The sequence below is a fragment of the Oncorhynchus keta genome, chromosome 34 (genome assembly GCF_023373465.1).
Source record: "Oncorhynchus keta strain PuntledgeMale-10-30-2019 chromosome 34, Oket_V2, whole genome shotgun sequence".
NCBI classification, from domain to species: domain Eukaryota; kingdom Metazoa; phylum Chordata; class Actinopteri; order Salmoniformes; family Salmonidae; genus Oncorhynchus; species Oncorhynchus keta.
Genome location: NC_068454.1, coordinates 80,097,613 through 80,122,537, shown reverse-complemented (window position 1 = coordinate 80,122,537; position 24,925 = coordinate 80,097,613). Strand labels below are relative to the sequence as shown.

The following is a 24,925-nucleotide window of genomic DNA, read 5'->3' as shown; positions in this document are numbered from 1 at the left end:
ATGGGGCTGGCTTTTTCCTCGCTGAGTGACCGTGGTGAAATCACCCTTTACTCTCGATAGGCAGGTGGCTTATAACTACAGCAGACGTTTAGCTTGAACTTAGACAGCAACATACATTTCAGCCACCATAACTTCAAGTTAATGCTTGGATTTCAAATAGAATAGGTTGCTAACTGGACAATAATTTATGGTGAAATCCTGTGTAACACTCCTCTAATCTACCCTCCCGTTTTATGCAAATAAGATGACAAACAGCTGTTCTCCTTATTGGTGTCCAATGACTACATTTTGATCTTATTGGAACAAGTATGTACAGCATTCTCCCCTTCTTTCTCCCTCTACTACTCCATAACTCACCCTCCATGTCTCTCTCCCTCCCTCTCTAGTTGTTTCTCTTCCCCCACTCTTTCTGTCTCAGGTCTGGATGCTGCAGGCTGTGTCCAGGCTGAGTAGAGCAGCGGTGCGTGTGAGGAGAGTGGCCGCCCAGGTCCAGGTCACCACTGTAACCATGGCCCAGAATCACCAGAGCTGCGGTACCTCCTGTCAACAGAATGGGGGTGCTGTCACAGCAGCCATCCTCATCATCGGGGACGAGATACTCAAGGTGATACTGGAGATGGGGGCTTGCTACTAGAGGTCGACCGATTAATCAGAGTGGCCGATTAATTGGGGCCGATTTAAAGTTTTCATTACTATCGGAAATCGGTATTTTTGGGTGTCAATTTTGCATATTTTTATTTTATTATAATAATTTTTAAAATACCTTTATTTAACTAGGCAAGTCAGTTAAGAACACATTCTTATTTCAGGGGCAGAAAGACAGATTTTCACCTTGTCAGCTCGGGGAATCCAATCTTGCAACCTGCCTCTCGTTGCACTCCACAAGGAGACTTGCCTGTTAAGCGAATGCAGTATAATCCAAGGTAAATTGCTAGCTAGCATTAAACTTATAAAAAACAATCAATCAATCATAATCACTAGTTATAACTACACATGGTTGATCATATTACTAGTTTATCTAGCGTGTCCTGCGTTGCATATAATCGATGATTTAACAAATGTGCATTTGCGAAAAAAGCACAATCGTTGGACGACTGTACCTAACCATAAACAGCAATGCCTTTCTTAAAATCAATACACAGAAGTATATATTTTTACACCTACATATTTAGCTAAAAGAAATCCAGGTTAGCAGGCAATATTATTGGGGCGGCAGGGAAGCCTAGTGGTTAGAGCGTTGGACTAGAAACCGGAAGGTTGCAAGTTCAAACCCCCGAGCTGACAAGGTACAAATCTGTCCTTCTGCCCCTGAACAGGCAGTTAACCCACTGTTCCTAGGCCGTCATTGTAAATAAGAATTTGTTATTAACTGACTTGCCTAGTTAAATAAAGGTAAAATAAATCCAAATTAACCAGGTGAAATTGTGTCACTTCTCTTGCGTTCATTGCACGCATGCCAGAATTTTACGTAATTATGACATACCATTGAAGGTTGTGCAATGTAACAAGAATATTTAGACTTAGGAATGCCACCCGTTAGATAAAAATACAGAAAGGTTCCGTATTTCACTGAAATAATAAACGTTTTGTTTTCTAAATTATAGTTTCCGGATTCGACCATATTAATGACCAAAGGCTCGTATTTCTGCGTGTTATGTTATAATTAAGTCTATGATTTGATAGAGCAGTCTGACTGAGCGATGGCAGTCTGACTGTTACACTGGCAATACTATAGTGCCTATAAGAACATCCAATAGTCAAAGATATATATATACAAATGGTATAGAGAGAAATAGTCCTATAAATACTATATTAACTACAACCGATAACCTCTTACCTTGGAATATTGAAGTCTCATGTTAAAAGGAACCACCAACTTTCATATGTTCTCATGTTCTGAGCAAGGACCTCAAACGTTAGCTTTCTTACATGGCACATATTGCACTTTTACTTCTCCAACACTTTGTTTTTGCATTATTTAAAACAAATTGAACATGTTTCATTATTATTATTTGATTTTTATTGATGTATTATATTAAGTTAAAAATGTGTTCATTCAATATTGTTGTAATTGTCATTATTACAAATAAATAAATAAAAATCGTCCGATTTTAATCGGTACCGGCTTTTTTTTGGGGTCCTCCAATAATCGGTACCGGCGGTGAAAAATCACGATCGGTCGACCTCTACTTGGTACTGAGTGGAATATGCCTGATCTCTGAAAAGAAACTCCTCCCCAAGTCCCTATCTCTTAGGAGTTAGCTAATCTAAAGAGTCTCTCTCTCTCCCTCCCTCTACCCCCCCCACTCTCTCTCAGGGTCACACGGTGGACACTAACAGTGCCTTCCTGTCGCGAGCGCTGAGGAAGCTGGGAGTGTGTGTCCAGCGTGTCACAGTAATCCCTGACCAGCAGGAGGTCATCTCTAAGGAGGTGGCCCTCCTGGCCCCACAGTACACACACCTGCTCACCTCTGGGGGAATAGGCCCCACCCACGACGACGTCACCTTCGAGGGTGTTGCCATGGCGTTCGAGGAGGAACTGCATGCCCACCCGGAGCTGGCCCGTTTGGTGGAGGAGTTCTTTGGGGTGGTGGATAGGGAGAATGCAGCCATGAAGCTAGCCATGGTCCCCCGCTCGGCCAAGCTCAACTACGGCACTGATCCTCAGACTGGACAGCCACTACGCTACCCACTGGTCAGTGGCTGACTACTGTTAAACAAAAAATATATTTGGGTATTTTTTTCCTCATTAGTTCACTGTTGATACAGTCCCTAAATTCTTTGAATGTTAGCAGTCAAGTCAAGATATTGGACTTTCAAGAAGTAAAACGTCACTTGCCACATCATCATGATGATGCAAAATGCATCATGTGATTCCTTTAACATGTAAGGGATAAACGCCCACGTTCTGTACATTACCTTGGAAACAATGGACGACAGAGCGGGATGAGGCGGAGCCAACTAGCTACAGCAACACAGTCCCGACCTCTGCAGCCGAATAACAGCAAAGTTTATTTTGTTTAAGCTGTTTATCCCGCTTATACCACATTTGTCAATGAAAACAATACTAAGCACACATTTACCGGTAGAAATAAAATGTTTTTGTTGATATTTTCACTTATATAAGCAAATTCATACTCCTATTTTGGTTGCTACAGACTCAACCCAGTGGTTCGTTATGATTAGTTCGATATTTATGGACGTGACCCAGTTGTCCCGTTGCCATGCTCACTGCCAACGTTCTTATCCAGCTTAGTCAGCTAGCTATGGCTAACACCGTCACAAACTTTTCACCCAGAATAACAGCAAAGTAGATGTTTTCTAGTGACTTTCATTTGAATAAATCGATAACAATGAGCTGATAATGCCCGACTTTGCCTGGTATAGCTAGAAAAGTTTGCCTTCTCGTCAGGACACCCGACACTGTTCATTACGAGGAGATCGCATTGCATATCAAACACTAGGCTAGAAGCTAGCTACAGTGGGGCAAAAAAGTATTTAGTCAGCCACCAATTGTGCAAGTTCTCCCACGTAAAAAGATGAGGCCTGTAATTTTCATCATAGATACACTTCAACTATGACAGACAAAATGAGAAAAAAAATCCAGAAAATCACATTGTAGGATTTTTAATGAATTTATTTGCAAATTATGGTGGAAAATAAGTATTTGGTCAATAACAAAAGTTTATCTCAATACTTTGTTATATACCCTTTGTTTAATGCAAGAAACCACTTTACAAAATAAAATGCATTATTATTCCCATACCATTATTACAGAGAATTAAACAAACGATGCCACCCTCTGCCTATTGGCTACATATCTTATTCAAGCCGGTCTCAAAACAAAACACTGCCCCTTTTAAGACAAAACAAGCTCTTTACCTGAATTGCTTCTCAAAGATGGCTAGACATGTACACATTTGTGCTCAGGTAGGAAGCAACCACTCCCCCATTGCTGACTACAAATGATCTATAACTGGACTAATAACTCAACTAGCGGAGGATATGAACAAATGTGCACAAATGGCTACATGCAGCTCACACTTTTGATCTCAAAACAAGCTAATCTACTCACAACTGCTTATGCTGTAAACAGTCCAGTTCAAAGTGAATGGCACAGATCCATATATGGAAAAGAAAAAGGATAACGCCGCACACTGCTGCTCAGACTCCCAGGTGATTTTATTTAGAACAACGTTCCCTTAAGTCTTCATCGGGCTTCCATATCCCATGTGGGGGTGGAAGGTCCTAAATATAGGGGCAGTACTCAGTGACATCACTTAGTGAAACTGTTTGGGAGCAGTGCAGCGTTTTCCATAAATTCACCTGCGAATAGTACCTGGATGTGCGTATGTTCTTCAGCTTTTGTACAGATCCATATATGGCAATGGTCTATTTGCATATAGGCTACTGCTGCTCTGATTGGTTATGCCACAGGTCTGTGTAGAGTAAGGACTGAGTAGTGCATGTCAATTCAACAGAATCCTACTCCGATGCGTTCTGCCTAACAAAAAATCTCTTGCATAGTTATTAGTTTTGGATACTAAGTATGTTGCATTGAAAGTGGCTAATATTGTGTTGATTCAATCACAATTCCCACAGTGAAGGGAAACATTCATAGTGTTAACTAAGTGGGAAAAATTCTAGAAAGTTAATTGAAATTCAATTTTGTGCTTTTCTGTGCAGACTGATATTTCTACTGTCTCGCGCCTGTGCACACGCACAGTTTAGAGGGAACATTGGTATTGTCCAGAGAGATTCATGTTCATCACTCACCACGTTAGGTCATCAGATGCTCCAAAACATGTCTCTGCAAAAACAAATCAATGCCAGCTAGCAAAGTTTTTTTTCTTTCTCGTTGGACCTGCGTTTACAGTTGATCCAATTTCAGTTTGTGTAGTTGTTGGTTTAGCTTCCTGTAACAAGTACGGTCTGCATGTGTAGGCGCATATTGCACACTGATTGCAAGGCGCCCCGATATCTTTTCCAACTGTCCAGTTATCTGGTTTTAATGTCCATTCTAGAATGCCCTTCTAGCCAATCAGAAATGAGTATACTTCAACGCTGTGGTGTAACATGATATCATGTAGAAAACATGAACGTTCTACCTGATGGTCAGTGTCTGTAACCAGGTAAAATATATTTGAATGATAGGAGATATGAGTGCGTTGGAGCCACCGGCTTTAAGAGTCTGGAGATGCTTGATGTCATGTGGTCGTGGTTCTGACTCCGTCTCTGACATTCCCAGGTGAGTGTGCATAACGTCTACATCTTCCCTGGGATCCCGTCTCTGTTGGAGAGAGCCTTCAACGGTCTGGAGCACCTGTTCGCTGGCTCAGGGACCACCTTCCACACACGAGAGGTGAGGTGACCAACCGTCTGACTCCACTACAATACAGTCGACAGGACGTTTTCAACAGACAAACGTCGCTTCACTCCTGGTCCTGGAGACCCACAGGGTGTGCAGACTTGTGTTCCATCTCAGATTTAACACATCTGACTCAAGTTATGGACTAATCATCAAGACCTTGATGAGCTGAATCAGCTGTGTTTGTGCTGGGCTGGAGCAAAGCCTGCACAGGACCACTGCTGCAATGGATGCCTACTATAATGTTATGTATTCCCCTTGTTGTGTTGTAGGTGTTTGTGGATGCAGACGAGGCGTTGATCGCCCCGGTGCTGACCCGCCTGCAGGCGGGCTGGGGGAAGAGGGTGGCTCTGGGCTCCTACCCTGACTGGCTCAGTAACTACCACCGGGTCAGGCTGGTGCTGGATTCAGACAGCTCTGAGGAGGCGGAGAAGGCCCGGGCTCAGCTGCTGGAGGAGATGCCCAAAGGCAGTGTGGTTCCCCTGGTCACGGACCCTGTGTCCATCGCTACTGAGGAGGTCTACACACTGGCCAACAGCGGTGTGTGTGTGTGTGTGTGTGTGTGTGTGTGTGTGTGTGTGTGTGTGTGTGAGAGAGCAAAGGAGGGAAGGGTGGTGGAGGGACGGACAGCTGGAGTACCCATAAAGAATCAGTGACTACATTTCCCATGATTCCAACTGTCTGTATGAACTCCATCTCCCATAGGCACACCACTGGGTGATAAAGTGGCAAACGCTCTGAAGACCATAGAGACTGCTCTGGATCAGTATTCGGCAGGGGAGATCTGTGTGGGCTTCAATGGAGGAAAAGACTGCACTGCTCTACTACATCTATATTACGCTGCACTGAAACGGTGAGAAGAGAGAGAGAGGGAAATAGACAGTTTTCTGAGACGATATGTGACTTTTAACCCATATTGTGTTCTCCTGTCTGAATCGATTGTTTACTGGGAAAATCTACCTCGTATTTATTCTCTCTCTCTCCCCCTCCCTCACAGGCGGTATCCGGAGGGTAAGGACAAGGTAAAGGCTCTGTACATTCGCATTGTCTCTCCCTTCCCAGAGATGGAGAGATTCCTCCAGGACACAATAAAGAGGTAAGCTATCAGTCTCTGTAGTTAGCGTAAGCATCGCTAGGTCGTTTCCTCAATCCCTATATGCTGCACCTCTGTTAGCTATGTACTTTTGTTCTGTCCCCAACAGGTCTGTGTATGGTTGTAGCTTCATCTGCATTGCATCTTTGAGTTTGAGCAAAACTCTGATAATAAAATGTATTACAGTATTATTATACAGAGACTTTGGCTTACTATTTAGCAGAGCTCCATCCTGTCTCCCATAGATATGACCTGGAGATTTTCTCAGTGGAGGGCAGTATTCGGCAGGCATTGAGTGAGGTACAGGAGAGGAGGCCGGAGCTGAGAGCTGTATGTATGGGCACCAGGAGGAGTGACCCCTACTCACACACACTCACACCCATGTGTCTCACTGACCCTGGATGGCCGGACTACATGAGGGTCAACCCCCTGCTGGTGAGACATGATGTTACAATGTTCCCTTTCTGAGGGTGTGTGTGAGATATACTTCCAATGCTCTCTCTTCCTCCCTCTCTTTCTCATTATCTCTCTTCTCTCTCTCTCTCTCTCTCTCTCTCTCTCTCTCTCTCTCTCTCTCTCTCTCTCTCTCTCTCTCTCTCTCTCTCTCTCTCTCTCTCTCTCTCTCTCTCCTTCTATCTTGGTTTCTCTCTCTGTCTCTCTCTCCCCTTCTATCTTGGTTTCTGTGTCTCTCTCTCGCTCTCTGTGTCTCTCTCTCCCTTCTATCTTGGTTTCTCTCTCCCCCTTCTATCTTGGTTTCTCTCCCTCCCCTCTCTCTCTCTCCCCCTTCTATCTTGGTTTCTCTCTCTGTCTCTCTCTCCCCTTCTATCTTGGTTTCTGTGTCTCTCTCTCGCTCTCTGTGTCTCTCTCCCTTCTATCTTGGTTTCTCTCTCCCCTTCTATCTTGGTTTCTCTCTCTCTCCCTCTCCCTCCCTCTCTCTCTCCCCCTCCCTCCCTGTCTCTCTCTGTCTGTCTCTCTCTCTCTCTCTCCCCCTCCCTCCCTCCCTCTCTCTCTGTCTGTCTCCATCAGGACTGGACGTATCATGACATCTGGTCATTTCTGAGGACTCTATATGTGCCCTACTGTATTCTATATGATAAAGGGTAAGAAGACATACATACCTCAATCAAGCATGTTCTCTGTTTCCTCTCACTGTCTACTCCCCCGTCCTAGTCTCTGACTGAGTCCTCTGTCCGTCCCCTGACAGGTACACCTCATTGGGCAGCATGGACAACACCTGCCGAAACCCCGCCCTCCAAGTGGTGGATGGGAGGGGCGTGAGCCGCTATAGACCTGCCCACCACTTGGAGAATGAGGAAATGGAGCGCGACTCACGTGAATGATGTCACTTCCTTGTTTGTAACGTCATGTCCTGATCTTTTATCCGCCCTTCCTGTTTGGGGCTCCATGTAAGAGATGCTTGTAGGGACAGACCTAGGATCAGCATATCCTCCTCAAATCCCAACCTTAACCATTAGACAAAACTGAACATACAGGCAACTTCTGAAGAGAGGAGGGGAGGAAGGACGTGGAGAGGGAACAGATGGAGGAAAGTGGAACAGACAAAGAACCAGAGACTGATCGCAGAATGAGTGAATTTTGAAGGAAAAGTGTATGTTTCTGAATGGAAAACATGTGCCTGAGTGTATGTCTGAGTGGCTTAGAATCTAAAGATATGGATTTACATGGTTTGTAATAAAATATCAATCTGTCACAAGTTTACTTATTGATTAATTATTGGCAAAAGATTGAAGGTGCTGATGACAGAGGGGGAGGGAGAGTAATTATTCTGTTGTACATTTGAACAATATTCCTCTGTTCACGATTTTACACGACAAACACCTTCCTAATATTGAGTTGCACCCCCCTTTTCCCTCAGAACTGCCTCAATTCGTTGGGGCATGGACTCTACAAGGTGTCAAGCATTCCACAGGGATGCTGGCCATATTGACTTCAATGCTTCCCACAGTTGTGTCCAGTTGGCTGGATGTCCTTTGTGTGGTGGACCATTTTTGATAAACAGGAAACTGTTGTGTGAAAAACCCAGCAATGTTGCAGTTCTTAACACTCAAACCAGGGCGCCTGGCACTACCATACCCTGTTCAAAGGCAATATTTACTCTTGTCCATTCACCCTTTGAATGCACACATACACAATCTGTCTCAAGGCTTAAAAATCCTTCTTTAACCTGTCTCCTCCCCTTCATCTAAACTGATTGAAGTGGATTTAACATGTGACATCAATACAGGATCATATCTTTCACCTGGTCAGTCCATGTCATGGAAAGAGCAGGTGTTCTTAATGTTTTGGCAGTGTATATTATAGCATATTTGTATACTGCAGTGGAGGCACATGGGAAGTGCTGGGAGACGAATGAGGCGGCGTAAAATTGGCCCAGCATCGTCCGGATTAGGGGAGGGTTTGGCCCAGCATCGTCCGGATTAGGGGAGGGTTTGGCCCAGCGTCGTCCGGATTAGGGGAGGGTTTGGCCCAGCGTCGTCCGGATTAGGGGAGGGTTTGGCCCAGCGTCGTCCGGATTAGGGGAGGGTTTGGCCCAGCGTCGTCCGGATTAGGGGAGGGTTTATTTTACCAGATTCTTTTTAGCCGACATCTGCATAACGCTTGTTTTGGCCGTGTCGGCGGTGGAACTGCATTAGGGTGGCAGGTAGCCTAGCAGTTAAAGCATTGGAATAGTCACTGAAAGGTTGTTGGTTCAGAAAAATCTGTCTGCCCTTGAGTAAAGCGCTTTAACCTTAATTGCTCCTGTAAATTGCTCTGGATAAGAGCATCAGCTAAATGACTAAAATGTAAATCCACAAGCAGCTCCTGGCATTACACCTAAAGTTGACATTGTCATTGGCTGCACAGAGCTGCATTAACAGAAATCCCATGCAGATTTGTTGGAACACTGGAGTGTGAGATGTAGGTTAATGTACACCTTAATTAGGATGATAGAAAATTTCATTTCATGATTTTTCAATTTGAGCATGACTATTTCTATATAGCCTACACTTTCTGGTTCTGAACTTCTAACGTGAGTGGGGCGGGGGTGTGGCTTCGTGACGATGATCGCAAGAGCAGCTGTTCACTGTTTTAACTGGTCCAACCCAGCTCCACCTCCAACATGCCAAAACATTAGCTATGCAGGTGTCTGCTATCGCTTGATGTGATTTCATCCATATGGGCCTTAATGTATAGTATATGGTGCAATCTAAAAAGAACTACAGCTACTGCAAAGTAGTCTAATCTACATTCAAACAGGCATGCATCTATGATACCATGACAAAGACATACCCATAGAGATCCTATTAAATTACAAGAGGGTCTATGTCATAAAGTTCCAGAATATTGTTATATAATTACTGTATAATTAGGCCTACAATTTATGTAGGTTTTATACACATTTTCTGTATATCTTCCAGAATGTATGCAAACAGACAAATGTTTCAATGTTTGTTTTCTTGGAAAGCTGTGTGTTATAATATGATGCATTATTCATACTTGTTACATTTACAACTCTTCTATGTCCGAGCATCAATGGATTTCAGCCAGTGGATTGATTGCATTGTTTGTATGGAATGTTAATAATAATAATTGATGCAACTTTTATAGCGCTTTTCTTGACAGAAAATAATGTCAAAGTGCATAAAAAGCTAAATAAGCAAATAACAAATGTAGATGGTAGAGATGGAGATTCCTTTGGCTTCGGACGAAAGGCTGGAATTTAAGGCAGTTTGGATTGAAAGGTGGCAGTGTTGCTTCAGGTGAAAGGCTGGGAGATGAGGCAGTTTGGATTGAAAGGCGGCAGTGTTGCTTCAGGTGAAAGGCTGGGAGATGAGGCAGTTTGGATTGGAAAGGCAGTGTGGCTTCAGGAGAAAGGCTGGGAGATGAGGCAGTTTGGATTGGAAAGGCAGTGTGGCTTCAGGAGAAAGGCTGGGAGATGAGGCAGTTTGGATTGGAAAGGCAGTGTGGCTTCAGGAGAAAGGCTGGGAGATGAGGCAGTTTGGATTGAAAGGCAGTGTGGCTTCAGGAGAAAGGCTGGGAGATGAGGCAGTTTGGATTGGAAAGGCAGTGTGGCTTCAGGAGAAAGACTGGGAGATGAGGCAGTTTGGATTGGAAAGGCAGTGTGGCTTCAGGAGAAAGGCTGGGAGATGAGGTAGTTTGGATTGAAAGGCAGTGTGGCTTCAGGAGAAAGGCTGGGAGATGAGGCAGTTTGGATTGAAAGGCAGTGTGGCTTCAGGTGAAAGGCTGGGAGATGAGGCAGTTTGGATTGAAAGACGGCAGTGTTGCTTCAGGTGAAAGGCTGGGAGATGAGGCAGTTTGGATTGGAAAGGCAGTGTGGCTTCAGGAGAAAGACTGGGAGATGAGGCAGTTTGGATTGGAAAGGCAGTGTGGCTTCAGGAGAAAGGCTGGGAGATGAGGCAGTTTGGATTGAAAGGCAGTGTTGCTTCAGGAGAAAGGCTGGGAGATGAGGCAGTTTGGATTGGAAAGGCAGTGTGGCTTCAGGAGAAAGACTGGGAGATGAGGCAGTTTGGATTGGAAAGGCAGTGTGGCTTCAGGAGAAAGGCTGGGAGATGAGGCAGTTTGGATTGGAAAGGCAGTGTGGCTTCAGGTGAAAGGCTGGGAGATGAGGCAGTTTGGATTGGAAAGGCAGTGTGGCTTCAGGAGAAAGGCTGGGAGATGAGGCAGTTTGGATTGGAAAGGCAGTGTGGCTTCAGGAGAAAGGCTGGGAGATGAGGCAGTTTGGATTGGAAAGGCAGTGTGGCTTCAGGAGAAAGGCTGGGAGATGAGGCAGTTTGGATTGGAAAGGCAGTGTTTCTTCAGGAGAAAGGCTGGGAGATGAGGCAGTTTGGATTGGAAAGGCAGTGTTTCTTCAGGAGAAAGGCTGGGAGATGAGGCAGTTTGGATTGGAAAGGCAGTGTTTCTTCAGGAGAAAGGCTGGGAGATGAGGCAGTTTGGATTGGAAAGGCAGTGTTTCTTCAGGAGAAAGGCTGGGAGATGAGGCAGTTTGGATTGGAGAGGCAGTGTTTCTTCAGGAGAAAGGCTGGGAGATGAGGCAGTTTGGATTGGAAAGGCAGTGTTGCTTCAGGAGAAAGGCTGGGAGATGAGGCAGTTTGGATTGAAAGGCAGTGTTGCTTCAGGTGAAAGGCTGGGAGATGAGGCAGTTTGGATTGGAAAGGCAGTGTTTCTTCAGGTGAAAGGCTGGGAGATGAGGCAGTTTGGATTGAAAGGCAGTGTTTCTTCAGGTGAAAGGCTGGGAGATGAGGCAGTTTGGATTGGAAAGGCAGTGTTTCTTCAGGTGAAAGGCTGGGAGATGAGGCAGTTTGGATTGGAAAGGCCGTGTTTCTTCAGGAGAAAGGCTGGGAGATGAGGCAGTTTGGATTGGAAAGGCAGTGTTGCTTCAGGAGAAAGGCTGGGAGATGAGGCAGTTTGGATTGAAAGGCAGTGTTTCTTCAGGTGAAAGGCTGGGAGATGAGGCAGTTTGGATTGGAAAGGCAGGGTTGCTTCAGGAGAAAGGCTGGGAGATGAGGCAGTTTGGATTGAAAGGCAGTGTGGCTTCAGGAGAAAGGCTGGGAGATGAGGCAGTTTGGATTGGAAAGGCAGTGTGGCTTCAGGAGAAAGACTGGGAGATGAGGCAGTTTGGATTGAAAGGCAGTGTTGCTTCAGGAGAAAGGCTGGGAGATGAGGCAGTTTGGATTGAAAGGCAGTGTTGCTTCAGGAGAAAGGCTGGGAGATGAGGCAGTTTGGATTGGAAAGGCAGTGTTTCTTCAGGTGAAAGGCTGGGAGATGAGGCAGTTTGGATTGAAAGGCAGTGTTTCTTCAGGAGAAAGGCTGGGAGATGAGGCAGTTTGGATTGAAAGGCAGTGTTTCTTCAGGTGAAAGGCTGGGAGATGAGGCAGTTTGGATTGAAAGGCAGTGTTTCTTCAGGTGAAAGGCTGGGAGATGAGGCAGTTTGGATTGGAAAGGCAGTGTGGCTTCAGGGGAGGGGGCATCGATGGCAGAGCCAGAGAGAAACAGACAGTCTGACAAACAGGCCCAGAGTTCTTCATCAGTACACCACATCTGCTTCTCCTACGGTCAGTTCCTCCATAGCTACTGCTCCTCCACTGCCCAACATGTAGCACCCACCTAGGTGATGCCACATCTGCTCCTCCACTGCCCAACATGTAGCACCCACCTAGGTGATGTCACATCTGCTCCTCCACTGCCCAACATGTAGCACCCACCTAGGTGATGTCACATCTGCTCCTCCACTGCCCAACATGTAGCACCCACCTAGGTGATGTCACATCTGCTCCTCCACTGCCCAACATGTAGCACCCACCTAGGTGATGTCACATCTGCTCCTCCACTGCCCAACATGTAGCACCCACCTAGGTGATGTCACATCTGCTCCTCCACTGCCCAACATGTAGCACCCACCTAGGTGATGTCACATCTGCTCCTCCACTGCCCAACATGTAGCACCCACCTAGGTGATGTCACATCTGCTCCTCCACTGCCCAACATGTAGCACCCACCTAGGTGATGTCACATCTGCTCCTCCACTGCCCAACATGTAGCACCCACCTAGGTGATGCCACAGCTGCTGAAAAGTTTTAAACTTTTTTTGGAATATTATTGGAAGTTAATTAGAACAAATATTTGAATCATTCCACTTAAAATGGCTGGCTGTCTAGCTAGCTACTAAACATAACGTGCAGATAAACTTCAAATTCATTGTTTTACACTACCTTCACATCACACTGGCTGGACATGGTTGACCAACTCCCTGACCAAAATGGCTGACCTTTTATGGTGTCATAAGACCTTTTATGTCCATTCTGTTATTCTAATTCCTAATTATATGGAAATATCTGTGCAATTTAAGCAAAACATACAGAAGAAAGGTTTTAACTATGTCTCTCTCACACAGAACAGTTGATTCAGGATGGGACAGCATTCATTTTACAGTAGGTCTAATATGCAGTTTCAGTGTCCAACCTCACAGGAGCGTTGTTCTCACGTTTTTCATTTAGCTTTTTGATTACAATAAATGACCCTTTCTGTTTTCAAGCGTGACTGAATCCCGGCGTATGGATTCCCCTCTCCCCGCCAGGAGATTACTCGATGCTCCGGCAGCAGGGATCGATACAGGCCAATCTAATCAAGCGGGTCGCTTACGAGGCCTCCCCAGGCCTCACACAATGTTACAGCATCAATTACCTTCTCTGCTCTGTCTCACTCCCGTGTCCCCCAACTTCACTGGTCTGGGTGTTATGGTGTGATTAGATTATTATTAATAAGAGCGACAATAAGATGAGATATTACAATTATAAAGGTAATGGTGTTAGATTGTCTGGAATATGATGTAGGTATATTTGGAGTGATTACTTTATATTGGTTAAGATGCTTGTCAATTACAAATGTAGTGTGTGTGGCACGTGTTCAGTATGTAATTATTTCAGAGAAGCAGGTGTCCACCTCTTCCCCAAGATCTACCCCATACCCTCTCTCTCCTCCATCCTCATATCCCTCCCTTTCCTTCATCACTCCCTCTCCCCTGCTGACCCTTATTCCCTCTAGTCTTTAATGTTCAACTTTCAGAGTTTACTGTCTCATAAACAGGAGCTAGATGGTGCCAATCTTTCCCATTGGTCTGGGATGCAGCCTGCAGATTTCCCATAATGCATATTGCTGAATTTATTTACACAACAGATGCCATGAAAAACAGACACAGCTTGACTTTAGATCACTGTTTATGTGGAAAAGGTGTGAAAACATCTGACAGACTTTGATTTGGTAGAGAGCTATTGCCTTAACGTCTCCAGATGTAAGCCTTCTTCAGATAGTGTTTGTGTTCTATAGAGGAACGTCTCTAATCCAATTGCATGCTGGCTCTCTGTGTAAGAGGAGACGAGGCAGCGATTCAGCTCCCCGCCCTGAGAGGGATGCTGAACACTCAGGAAGAATGGATTCTCAGTGGTTAGAAATCATCTGGAGGACCGAGACCTTTGGGTCTATGCAAATCACAAACTGATCAGCATGTAAAGTCGACCAACAGGAATGCAGGAAATGTGATGTTCAGTATCAAAGTGTCACATTTAAAGGGGATGAAAGTGAGAGAATAAGAGAGAGAGAGAGCTCTTTGAATCGTCTCATGTGAGGTGTGACCGAGTGAGGTGATTTAAATTTGTGTCTAGCTTTGGTTTCTACACATAAAGGTATTCTCATACTCTCAGGTTTGCCACAGTTCTGAGTTCAGTTAATACAACCTAGACCCCTGCTTGTATTGGGGTACATGAAGGAGTTTCTGAAAAGCATTTCAAACCAGACATCACAGGGTTCACTCAAAGTAAATGCAGCATGGCTTACAGACTCAATACCAGTTTTCTGAAACTGATGAGAAAATTCAGAGATTGGATTTGTGGGGTTCATGTTTTGTACTGAACATTAACACAGCAAAATATATCCAGAAGTTGCTAATTGCAACGTCCTTCAGATTGTCACGGCTCAGTGACCGGCCTAGATGGGGCTGAGAAGTCTTTGATTGTGCATGTACTTGAGAACGTCTTCAACGATTGGTCAGTTTGTGTGTAACAGTCCTCCATTGTTCTTGTAGAGACTGAACAAACACGAGCTTTTTGAAGTTCTAGAAATTACGTCATGGTAAAAACCACCTTCCGACTTGGTTATGAACACAACATTAGACACACTGATCTATACAACTAATTGAAATGTCACTGAACGTGTGTTCAGAGAATGTCTTGCCATTTCTCAGGAAATCAAACTTAAACAGAAAATATCACAACACACCTATCAGTCTATTAATTAAGCATGATTAATAGTATACCTCATATTTGCTCTAAATAAAGTTAAGCTATTCAAAAACCCACTGAAAGTCAAATGAAGAGAAAATATTTATAAATGCTCCTAATAGGTTTCAGAAACATCAATTACTGTAATGTGGCTTTAACAGTTAACAATACAAAAGATCTGATGACGTCGGTGTGGCTGTTTTTATGGATGCACACAACCTTTAATCTTTAAAGAGACGCACCTGAGTATCACCAGTCATACAGCACAACAGAGACGACACACCAACATTGTCTCAGTGATTAGTAAAGATAATCACAAAACAACATTTACCACTTTAGACAAACTACTCATCCATTGTCCCTGTAAAGACTAAACAAACACATGAGAACTTAGTGAATTTATAGAAATGACCTCAAGAAAGTTCATTTAATCATATCTGAATCAAGAATCAAATCCAGTTTTCTAGTAAATTCTGCACTCCCGTTACTGAATTTATATGAAAATAATGTCATTTGTCCTTGAGTGTTCACACAAATTCTCAGAAGACCACACAATTCCTTAACTCTGAAAGGAGGACAAAAATATATATTTAAATTCACACGCCCGACTTCCTTAAAACCAAGGATGTAGCAATTATACATTACACCTTACAATGGAAAGTCACAGAGACAAATGTAACCCTCCAAATTGCCTTTCTTCTAAAGGTTTTAGAAACATACACGTGAGATGTTCTATAAAATACAATAATGGAACTTTAATAAATAATAATTGTTTGACATTGGCAGTAGTTTCTACTTCAACAATAACATAATTTGCTTTTATTCATAGAAGATGCTACCTACTTCACAAAAATTTGAAAACGAAAAAACAAAACAACTATTTTTTCTCAAGAACTGATTGTAATACATATTAAATCTGGAAGCACCAGATTTATACAACAAGGTATTTAAACCCCTGGAATAACCATTATATTCCTGAATAACCTGCGTAGACCAGAAAATAATATTTAACTGTCATTAAGGAATATTGACAACCAAATGTGCGTGTAAAGTAATTATTAACAATAATTTCAGTTAATTCTCCCATGCACTTTTTAAAAATAAAAAAACATGTATATTTTTATGATATTTTTAACACACTTCTACGGTAAGTGCACTTTAGTGTTCCCTGATATAACTTTTGTGATTGGAAAATGAAATTGATTGGAAGTAAAACTCATAAATGTCATATCTAACCAATAGATAAACAGATATAACACAATATAAATAATGAATTGAAATTGCATTGATAATAAAATGTAAGTAATTTATGTCGATAAAACGACGATAAAAAATATATATTTTATAACTTAAGAAAATACAGGGTAACCTGTACTAAAGAGCTTCAGTTATTGTTGGTAGAACTACAAGCATAGCTACACTGAGTTCATCTACACCTGTAAACACTTGTAAAAAAGTTCAGCCATGTAAAAATGTGGAGATTTTTCAGAATGTTTCAAATAATCAAAATTGATGCCAACACATGTCTGGACCTCTAAATATCAACATTTAACTGAAACACCTAAAGCAGAGTGTTTACTGCACTAAAACAAAAACCTCCATTCAAACAAACAGCAGCTTTAAGCCTCTCCTCATTGATGGAGGGTCTCACCTGGTTAAGTGTTCAGCGACAGTCGAAATAACTGCACACCTGGTGTAAGCAATGTTATGATATCTGTACATTACAATTCTACCTGTAATTATACTGCACACCTGGTGTAAGCAATGTTATGATATCTGTACATTACAATTCTACCTGTAATTATACTGCACACCTGGTGTAAGCAATGTTATGATATCTGTACATTACAATTCTACCTGTAATTATACTGCACACCTGGTGTAAGCAATGTTATGATGTCTGTACATTACAATTCTACCTGTAATTATACTGCACACCTGGTGTAAGCAATGTTATGATATCTGTACATTACAATTCTACCTGTAATTATACTGCACACCTGGTGTAAGCAATGTTATGATGTCTGTACATTACAATTCTACCTGTAATTATACTGCACACCTGGTGTAAGCAATGTTATGATATCTGTACATTACAATTCTACCTGTAATTATACTGCACACCTGGTGTAAGCAATGTTATGATGTCTGTACATTACAATTCTACCTGTAATTATACTGCACACCTGGTGTAAGCAATGTTATGATATCTGTACATTACAATTCTACCTGTAATTATACTGCACACCTGGTGTAAGCAATGTTATGATATCTGTACATTACAATTCTACCTGTAATTATACTGCACACCTGGTGTAAGCAATGTTATGATATCTGTACATTACAATTCTACCTGTAATTATACTGCACACCTGGTGTAAGCAATGTTATGATATCTGTACATTACAATTCTACCTGTAATTATACTGCACACCTGGTGTAAGCAATGTTATGATATCTGTACATTACAATTCTACCTGTAATTATACTGCACACCTGGTGTAAGCAATGTTATGATATCTGTACATTACAATTCTACCTGTAATTATACTGCACACCTGGTGTAAGCAATGTTATGATATCTGTACATTACAATTCTACCTGTAATTATACTGCACACCTGGTGTAAGCAATGTTATGATATCTGTACATTACAATTCTACCTGTAATTACAAAAGTACAATGATTCATGTTTTGCTTTATCTTGAGATTAAGAATCAGTGGTAGAGATTTTAAGTGCATGAAGAGATCAACTGTACAAAAGTCATGTCTGTTAGTTTCCCAATCCTTCTTCCATAGTTTAAACAAACTGCAAATAACAATAAGCTGAACTCCGACTAGCAGAAACATCTTTGTATTAGCAACTATTAATTAGGAGCTTATAAGGTGTTAAAGTTAAGGGACATCACCCTGGCCGGGGTGATCCTCAGTAGGGGATAAAAAGGGAAAACACCATCTTTTGAACTGAGTGTCTTGCTTGCAAATTGCTGTAAGTTTAAACTCCGGGTCGCAATCCTCATTAAACAAACTAACCTCTGATCAAATACGTTTTCCTGTGGTCACTTGTGTGCACATAGGGCAGAATTCCCTTACACTGGTTAAAATCGAGCACACTGCAATGCAATCTCTATAGACCAACATTGGCAGTAGAATGGCCCATACTGAAGATCTCAGTGACTTTCAACGTGGCACCGTCATAGGATGCAACCTTTCCAACAAGTCAGTTCATTAAATTTCTGCCCTGCTAGAGTTGCCCCGGTAAACTATGATGTTTAGTGTGTGCTGTTATCACCCTGTGCAATGCCAAGCGTTGGCTAGAGTGGTGTAAAGCTTGCCGCCTTTGGACTCTGGAGCAGGGGAAACGCGTTCTCTGGAGTGATGAATCACGCGTCATCTGGGTTTGGAAGATGCCAGGAGAACACTACCTGCCCCAATGCATAGTCTCAACTGTAAATTTTGGTGGAGGAGGAATAATGGTCTGGGGCTGTTTTTCATGGTTCTGGCTAGGCCCCTTAATTCCAGTGAAGGGAAATCTTAATGCTACAGCATACAATGACATTCTAGACGATTCTAAGTGTCCAACATTGTAGCAACAGTTTAGGGAAGGCCTGATCCTGGTTCAGCATAACAATGCCCCTGTGCACAAAGCAAGATCCATACAGAAATGGTTTGTCGAGATCGGTGTGGAAGAACTTGACTGGCCTGCACAGAGCCCTGACCTCAACTCCATCGAACACCTTTTGGATGAATTGGAACACAGACTGCAAGCCAGTCCTAATCGCCCAACATCAGTGCGCGACCTCACTAATGCTCTTGTGACTGAATAGAAGCAAGTCCCCGCAGCAATGTTCCAACATCTAGTTGAAAGCATTTCCAGAAGAGTGGAGGCTGTTATAGCAGCAAAAGGGGGACCAACTCCATATTAATGCCCATGATTTTGGAATGAGATGTTCGACGAGCAGGTGTCCATGTATAAAAAACTGATATCTCCAGCTTAAACTGACGGATTTTGGTGGGGACTTTTTATTCTTCTAATTAGATTTCCGCAGGCCTGCAGAAATAGACTCTAGTTCGTCCTAAACTGGCACATGTGACTCAGCTAGTTAAAAGCTTGATGATTAGTTCACTAATTGCATCAAGTGTTCCAGTTTCGGATTAAAACAAAGATGTGAAATGTCTGTGTGGGCCCCAAGGAGAGAGTTGGGAAACAATCCTGTAACTTATCTATCAACATATGAATGTGGCCCTGGCTCAGTTTGGAAACACCTTAAGCCCAATGTTGCGTTTTTACAACACTTACAAAACCACAGCTAGCTCTGGCTTAGAATGTTTGTTTCTCAACTTGTTTTTTCTACAGAATTATTATATCTTGAGAAGACAGGAAACATGTTTCAAGTGCACTTGCATAGATAGCCTTCAACATATGCTTGTGTTGGGGACCAGTGAGGTGTCAGACGAGAGTACAATTTCTAACGTTTCAGAGGCTAGGGATGCCACAATAATCATACCAACACAAAACAAATACTACTAAGAGATACATCTGTGTCTAAGGAGATACATTAGGTAGTGTTTGACATAATCTTTTAGTTTAGGACTGGTACATGATGCAATTTATGAAACATTGTATTTTTGCAACATTAGGTCTCACAGGGTTAACAGTTAACATGATGATGCAGAGGTGGGTGTGGATGTTTATATGGCTTCACACGACCTTCGATACTCACCTGAGTATCACTGGTCATACAGCAAGGCAGGGATGACACAACAACATTTCCACTGTAATAAGTGAAGGGAATCACAAAAGTACATGTAACCCTTGAGACACAATAATAAAGGGGCTTTAATATATACTAATTGTTTGATAATTCCTACTTCAACAATAACATATTCTGCTTTTCTTTTTTAATTTACACGATTTACTTCAGTTTATTTTGCAAATTCTTTCTTTACACTTATTTTTTTTAAACTGAATTGTTCATTTATGAATCATATAATCAGTTATCCAGTAATAACTGTAGGGGTTTCACATGTTAGACGTTTTATCCACATCTATACAACTAATTAAATACAAATATCACTGAACTTGTGTTCAAAGAATGTCTTGCCATTTTCTCAGGAAACAAACTAAACTAAAAACACTACGACATACTTGTCTGCCCATTAAGCATGTAAGATGCAACATACACATATAAATGACTATAATGGAGCTTTAACAGTTAACAATACAAAGTAACGGATGACACAGAAGTGGGTGTAGATGTTTATATGGTTGCACACAACCTTTCAATATTTAAAGAGACTCACCTGAGTATCATGGGTCATACAGCACGGCAGGGAGGACACCTGGATCAACAACTCAGGTGAGTCCTTCACTGGGTTAGAGAAATAGGCTATTTAGGGGAAGGCACACAAACTTTAGAATTATATTTATAATGTATTATAGAGTTTTTGACCAAACAGTTCCGATGGGTTTAAAACCTCTTAAGGAAGCTGCGAATTTTCGAAGCTTTTTGTTAAAAATCGCGCAACATTTCAGCGCCCTGCTACTCATGCCAGGAATATAGTATATGCATATGATTAGTATGTGTGGATAGAAAACAATCAGACGTTTCTAAAACTGGTTAAATCACGGCTGTGACTATAACAGAACGCAGCAATGTTCATCGAAACATCAGGAAAATCTGATCACTGAAAATGGAAAAATATATCCATGCGCAACTTCAACCAATTGTTAAAAGTGACCACATTAAATGGAGCCGAGGTTGCAATACCTACAGCTTCCACACGATGTCAACAGTCTTGTCATTTGCCTACTATTTTTTTCTTGGTCAAACAGACACAGGGCAGAGCAGTTCTTCTGAGATTCTCCGACCAGGATATTCAAAAGGTTGAGATTTACCCGGACATTATTTCCAGACGTTCCAGCTATAGAATATAATTCGCCTCGTGATCAATTTGATCGCTTATTAACGTTTACTAACACCTAAAGTTGCATTACAAAAGTATTTCGAAGTGTTTTGTGAAAGTTTATCATCGACTTTTTTAATTTTAAAAAATGACGTTACGTTAAAAAAAAGCTATTTTCTTCGTTGATCACACACTCTAGATCGATATCTAGGCTATATATGGACCGATTTAATCGAAAAAAAAGACCCAATAGTGATTATGGGACATCTAGGAGTGCCAACAAAGAAGATGGTCAAAGTTAATGAATGTTTTATATTTTATTTGTGCGGTTTGTGTAGCGCTGAATATGCTAATTATTTTGTTTACGTCACCTGCGGGTCTTTTGGGGTGTTACATGCTATCAGATAATAGCTTCTCATGCTTTCGCCGAAAAGCATTTTACAAATCTGACTTGGTGGATAGATTCACAACGAGTGTAGCTTTAATTCACTACCTTGAATGTGTATTTTAATGAAAGTTTAATGACAGTTTGAGTTTTATCAAAAACTATAGGTGGCGCTCTGAAACTCCGCTGAGTGATGTTCCTGCCAGGGAACTGTATTCTGCTACATCCTTAAAAAAGATTGTTATATGCATTTGGAGAGAGAGAGAAGGGGGGTGTACATTGTAAGAAAACAAAAACTATAGTCTGGACAATAGCTCAAGGGAGCTGCAATACTCATAGCACAATGTCTATGCATTTCCAATCATTTTTGGTTGAGTTATTTGTGGATTTCATTTAACAGGTTTCTGAGGATATATGGATATTAAAATCTGGATGTTAAAAATATACTGGCCTCTGTCCCGAGAAGGCTGGCTTACTGTACATCACTATACTGTGTGTAATGCTTACTTGAATGATACATTCTGATTTAGCTGCTGTGTGTCATTTAGGTGTGTTGCTCTGTCTTTATCCACTGCATTTTTTCCCACTGCTCTGTAGTCAAGTTTTCATACATTCTACTGGATAAATATATACGTCTTGATCTACCTAACAGCATGTCAACATTACATCACGTCCCTCTCCTCCCCATGATATTGTTCTTCTCCAACGGTTTCCTTTCGTCATGTTGCCCAGAAGGTGCTAAACAACCTAGGTCAGTGATCTGACAAAGAACAAGTCACAAGTACAACCTCAACCATCGCTCATAAAACACTCATCAATTTATATGAACTCATCGGAATCATCATCAGAGACAGAGAACGATCAGTCTCCCTTTACCAGGGTCTACTCTTCATTTTATCACCTGGAACACCTGTGGTATCAAACCCCGCAGACAAGCCTCAGATAATGACCCGAAACTGAATGCTGTACTAGACCAGCTGGAGGATATAAACTCTTCTGTAGCGTTTCTACAGGAGACACACGTTGGGCCTGAGGATGGCAGTCTTTTAGAGGAGGTTCCGGGTTGGAAATCTTTCTTCACTGTATTTCATTCAAAAAGCATAGCAGTGGCCATACTGACAGAAGATATAGTCAAATCAAATATTATTAGTCACATGCACCAAATATACAAGTGTAGACCTTACAGTGAACTCCTTACTTACTAACCCTAACCAACAAGGCAGTAAAAAAAAGAATAAGAAATAAAAGTAACAAGTAATTAAAGAGCAGCAGTAAAATAACAATAGCGAGACTATATATAGGGGGTACCGGTACAGAGTCAATGTGCTGAGGCACCGGTTAGTCGAGATAGTATGTACATGTAGATAGTTATTAAAGTGACTATGCATAGATGATAACAACAGAAAGTAGCAGTGGTGTAATAAAAGAAGGGGGAGGGGCAACGCAAATAATCTGGGTGGCCATTTGATTAGATGTTCAGGAGTCTTAAGGCTTGGGGGTAGAAGCTGTTTAGAAGCCTCTGGACCTAGACTTGGCACTCCGGTACCGCTTGCTGTACAGTAGCAGAGAGAACAGTCTATGACTAGGGTGGCTGTAGTCTTTGACAATTTTTAGGGCCTTCCTCTGACACCGCCTGGTATAGAGGTCCTGGATGGCAGGAAGCTTGGCCCCAATGATGTACTGGGCCGTACCCACTACCCTCTGAAGTGCCTTGCAGTCAGGGGTCGAGCAGTTGCCATACCAGGCAGTGATGCAACCAGATGCTCTCGATGGTGCAACTGTAGAACCTTTTGAGGATCTGAGGACCCTTGCAAAATCTTTTCAGTCAGCTGAGGGGGAATAGATTTTGTTGTGCCCTCTTCAAGACTGCCTTGGTGTGCTTGGAAAATGTTAGTTTGCTGGTGATGTGGACACCAAGGAACTTGAAGCTCTCAACCTGCTCCACTACAGCCCCGGCGATGAGAATGGGGGCGTGCTCAGTCCTCTTTTTCCTATAGTCCACAGTCATCTCCTTTGTCTTGAGCACGTTGAGGGAGAGGTTGTTGTCCTGGCACCACACGGCCAGGTCTCTGACCTCCTCCCCATAGGCTGTCTTGTCGTTGATCAGGCTGTTGTGTCTGCGGCAAACTTAATGATGTTGTGTCATCGGCAAACTTAATGATGGTGTTGGAGTCGTGCCTGACCTTGTAGTCATGAGTGAACAGGGAGTGAGTACGCACCCCTGAGGGGCCCCTGTGTTGAGAATCAGCGTGGCGTGTGTGTTGTTATCTACTTTTACCACTTGGGTGCAGCCCGTCAGGAAGTCTTGGATCCAGTTGCAGAGAGAGGTGTTTAGTCCCTAGGTCCTTAGCTTATTGCTGAGCTTTGAGGCCACTATGGTGTTGAACGCTGAGCTATAGTCAATGAATAGCATTCTCACATAGGTGTTCCTTTTTATCCAGGTGGGAAAGGGCAGTGTGGAGTGCAATAGCGATTGCATTATCTGTGGATCTGTTGGGGCGGTATGCAAATTGGAGTGGGTCTAGGGTTTCTGGATTAATGGATTAATGGTGTTGATGTGAGCCATGACCAGCCTTTCAAAGCACTTCATGACTACAGACGTGAGTGCTACGGGTCAGTAGTCATTTAGACAGGTTACCTTGGTGTTCTTGGAAACAGGCACTATGGTGGTCTGCTTAAAACATGTTGGTATTACAGACTCAGACAGGGAGAGGTTGACAATGTCAGTGAAGACACTTGCCAGTTGGTCAGCGCATGCTTGCAGTACACGTCCTGGTAGTCCGTCTGGCCCTGTGGCCTTGTGAATGTTGACCTGTTTAAAGGTCTTACTCACATCGGCTGCGGAGAGCGTGATACTCTTAAGATTGCGCCGGAGAACAAGGTTGACGTTTTACGTATTCCTAACCAATTATGCTTTTTTGATCGTTTCTTTGCATTGTTTGTAACCTATCTCTTTACTTATTTTGTACATAATGTTGCTTCTACCGTCTCTTATGACCGAAAATAACATCTGGACATCAGAACTGTGATTACTCACCACGGACTGGCAGAATCCTTTTTTTCCTTTAACGAGAACGACAAGCCCGACGTGAATGATATACTGCTCTCCCGGGAACAGGCCCAGATCCACGTCATTTGCGTGAAGAGAAGGCGGAGAAAAAGGGGCCAGAGGGCGGGCTGCCTTCTGAGAATTCGTAGGCGATCGAATAAACCCCCACTTCCTTCCATAATATTGATTACCTACGTGGAAGATTAAACTACCAATGAGACATTCAAAACTGTAATATTTTATGCTTCACATAGTTATGACTGAACGACTACATTATCAACATACAGCTGGCTGGCTATACGCTGTATGAGCAGGACAGAACAGCGGC

General features: G+C 42.6%; 1 protein-coding gene and 2 long non-coding RNA genes across 3 annotated transcripts in view; 2 read left to right on the top strand and 1 right to left on the bottom strand.

Moving 5' to 3' along the window:
• LOC118377696 (FAD synthase-like) overlaps nt 1-8,180 on the top strand; it is a 218,158-nt gene extending 209,978 nt beyond the window's left edge. Inside the window, exons 2-10 of the mRNA XM_052495340.1 lie at nt 387-604; nt 2,318-2,695; nt 5,249-5,362; nt 5,641-5,908; nt 6,074-6,221; nt 6,366-6,464; nt 6,707-6,896; nt 7,488-7,561; nt 7,666-8,180. Of these exons, the coding sequence (XP_052351300.1) occupies nt 425-604; nt 2,318-2,695; nt 5,249-5,362; nt 5,641-5,908; nt 6,074-6,221; nt 6,366-6,464; nt 6,707-6,896; nt 7,488-7,561; nt 7,666-7,801 (1,587 nt within the window). The 5' untranslated portion in view covers nt 387-424 and the 3' untranslated portion in view covers nt 7,802-8,180. The remainder of the gene's footprint in view (nt 1-386; nt 605-2,317; nt 2,696-5,248; nt 5,363-5,640; nt 5,909-6,073; nt 6,222-6,365; nt 6,465-6,706; nt 6,897-7,487; nt 7,562-7,665) is intronic.
• A 2,612-nt stretch (nt 8,181-10,792) lies between these two features.
• Nucleotides 10,793-12,394, top strand: LOC127915337 (uncharacterized). Its single transcript, XR_008091055.1, has 4 exons — nt 10,793-11,070; nt 11,124-11,652; nt 11,705-11,757; nt 12,178-12,394. It is a non-coding gene; the product is annotated as an uncharacterized LOC127915337 (long non-coding RNA).
• Nucleotides 12,395-16,316: 3,922 nt separating this feature from the next.
• Nucleotides 16,317-18,227, bottom strand: LOC127915338 (uncharacterized). The gene is made up of 3 exons (XR_008091056.1): nt 17,443-18,227; nt 17,195-17,380; nt 16,317-17,132 (listed from the first exon to the last, which is right to left on the bottom strand). It is a non-coding gene; the product is annotated as an uncharacterized LOC127915338 (long non-coding RNA).
• Between the last annotated feature and the right edge of the window lie 6,698 nt (nt 18,228-24,925).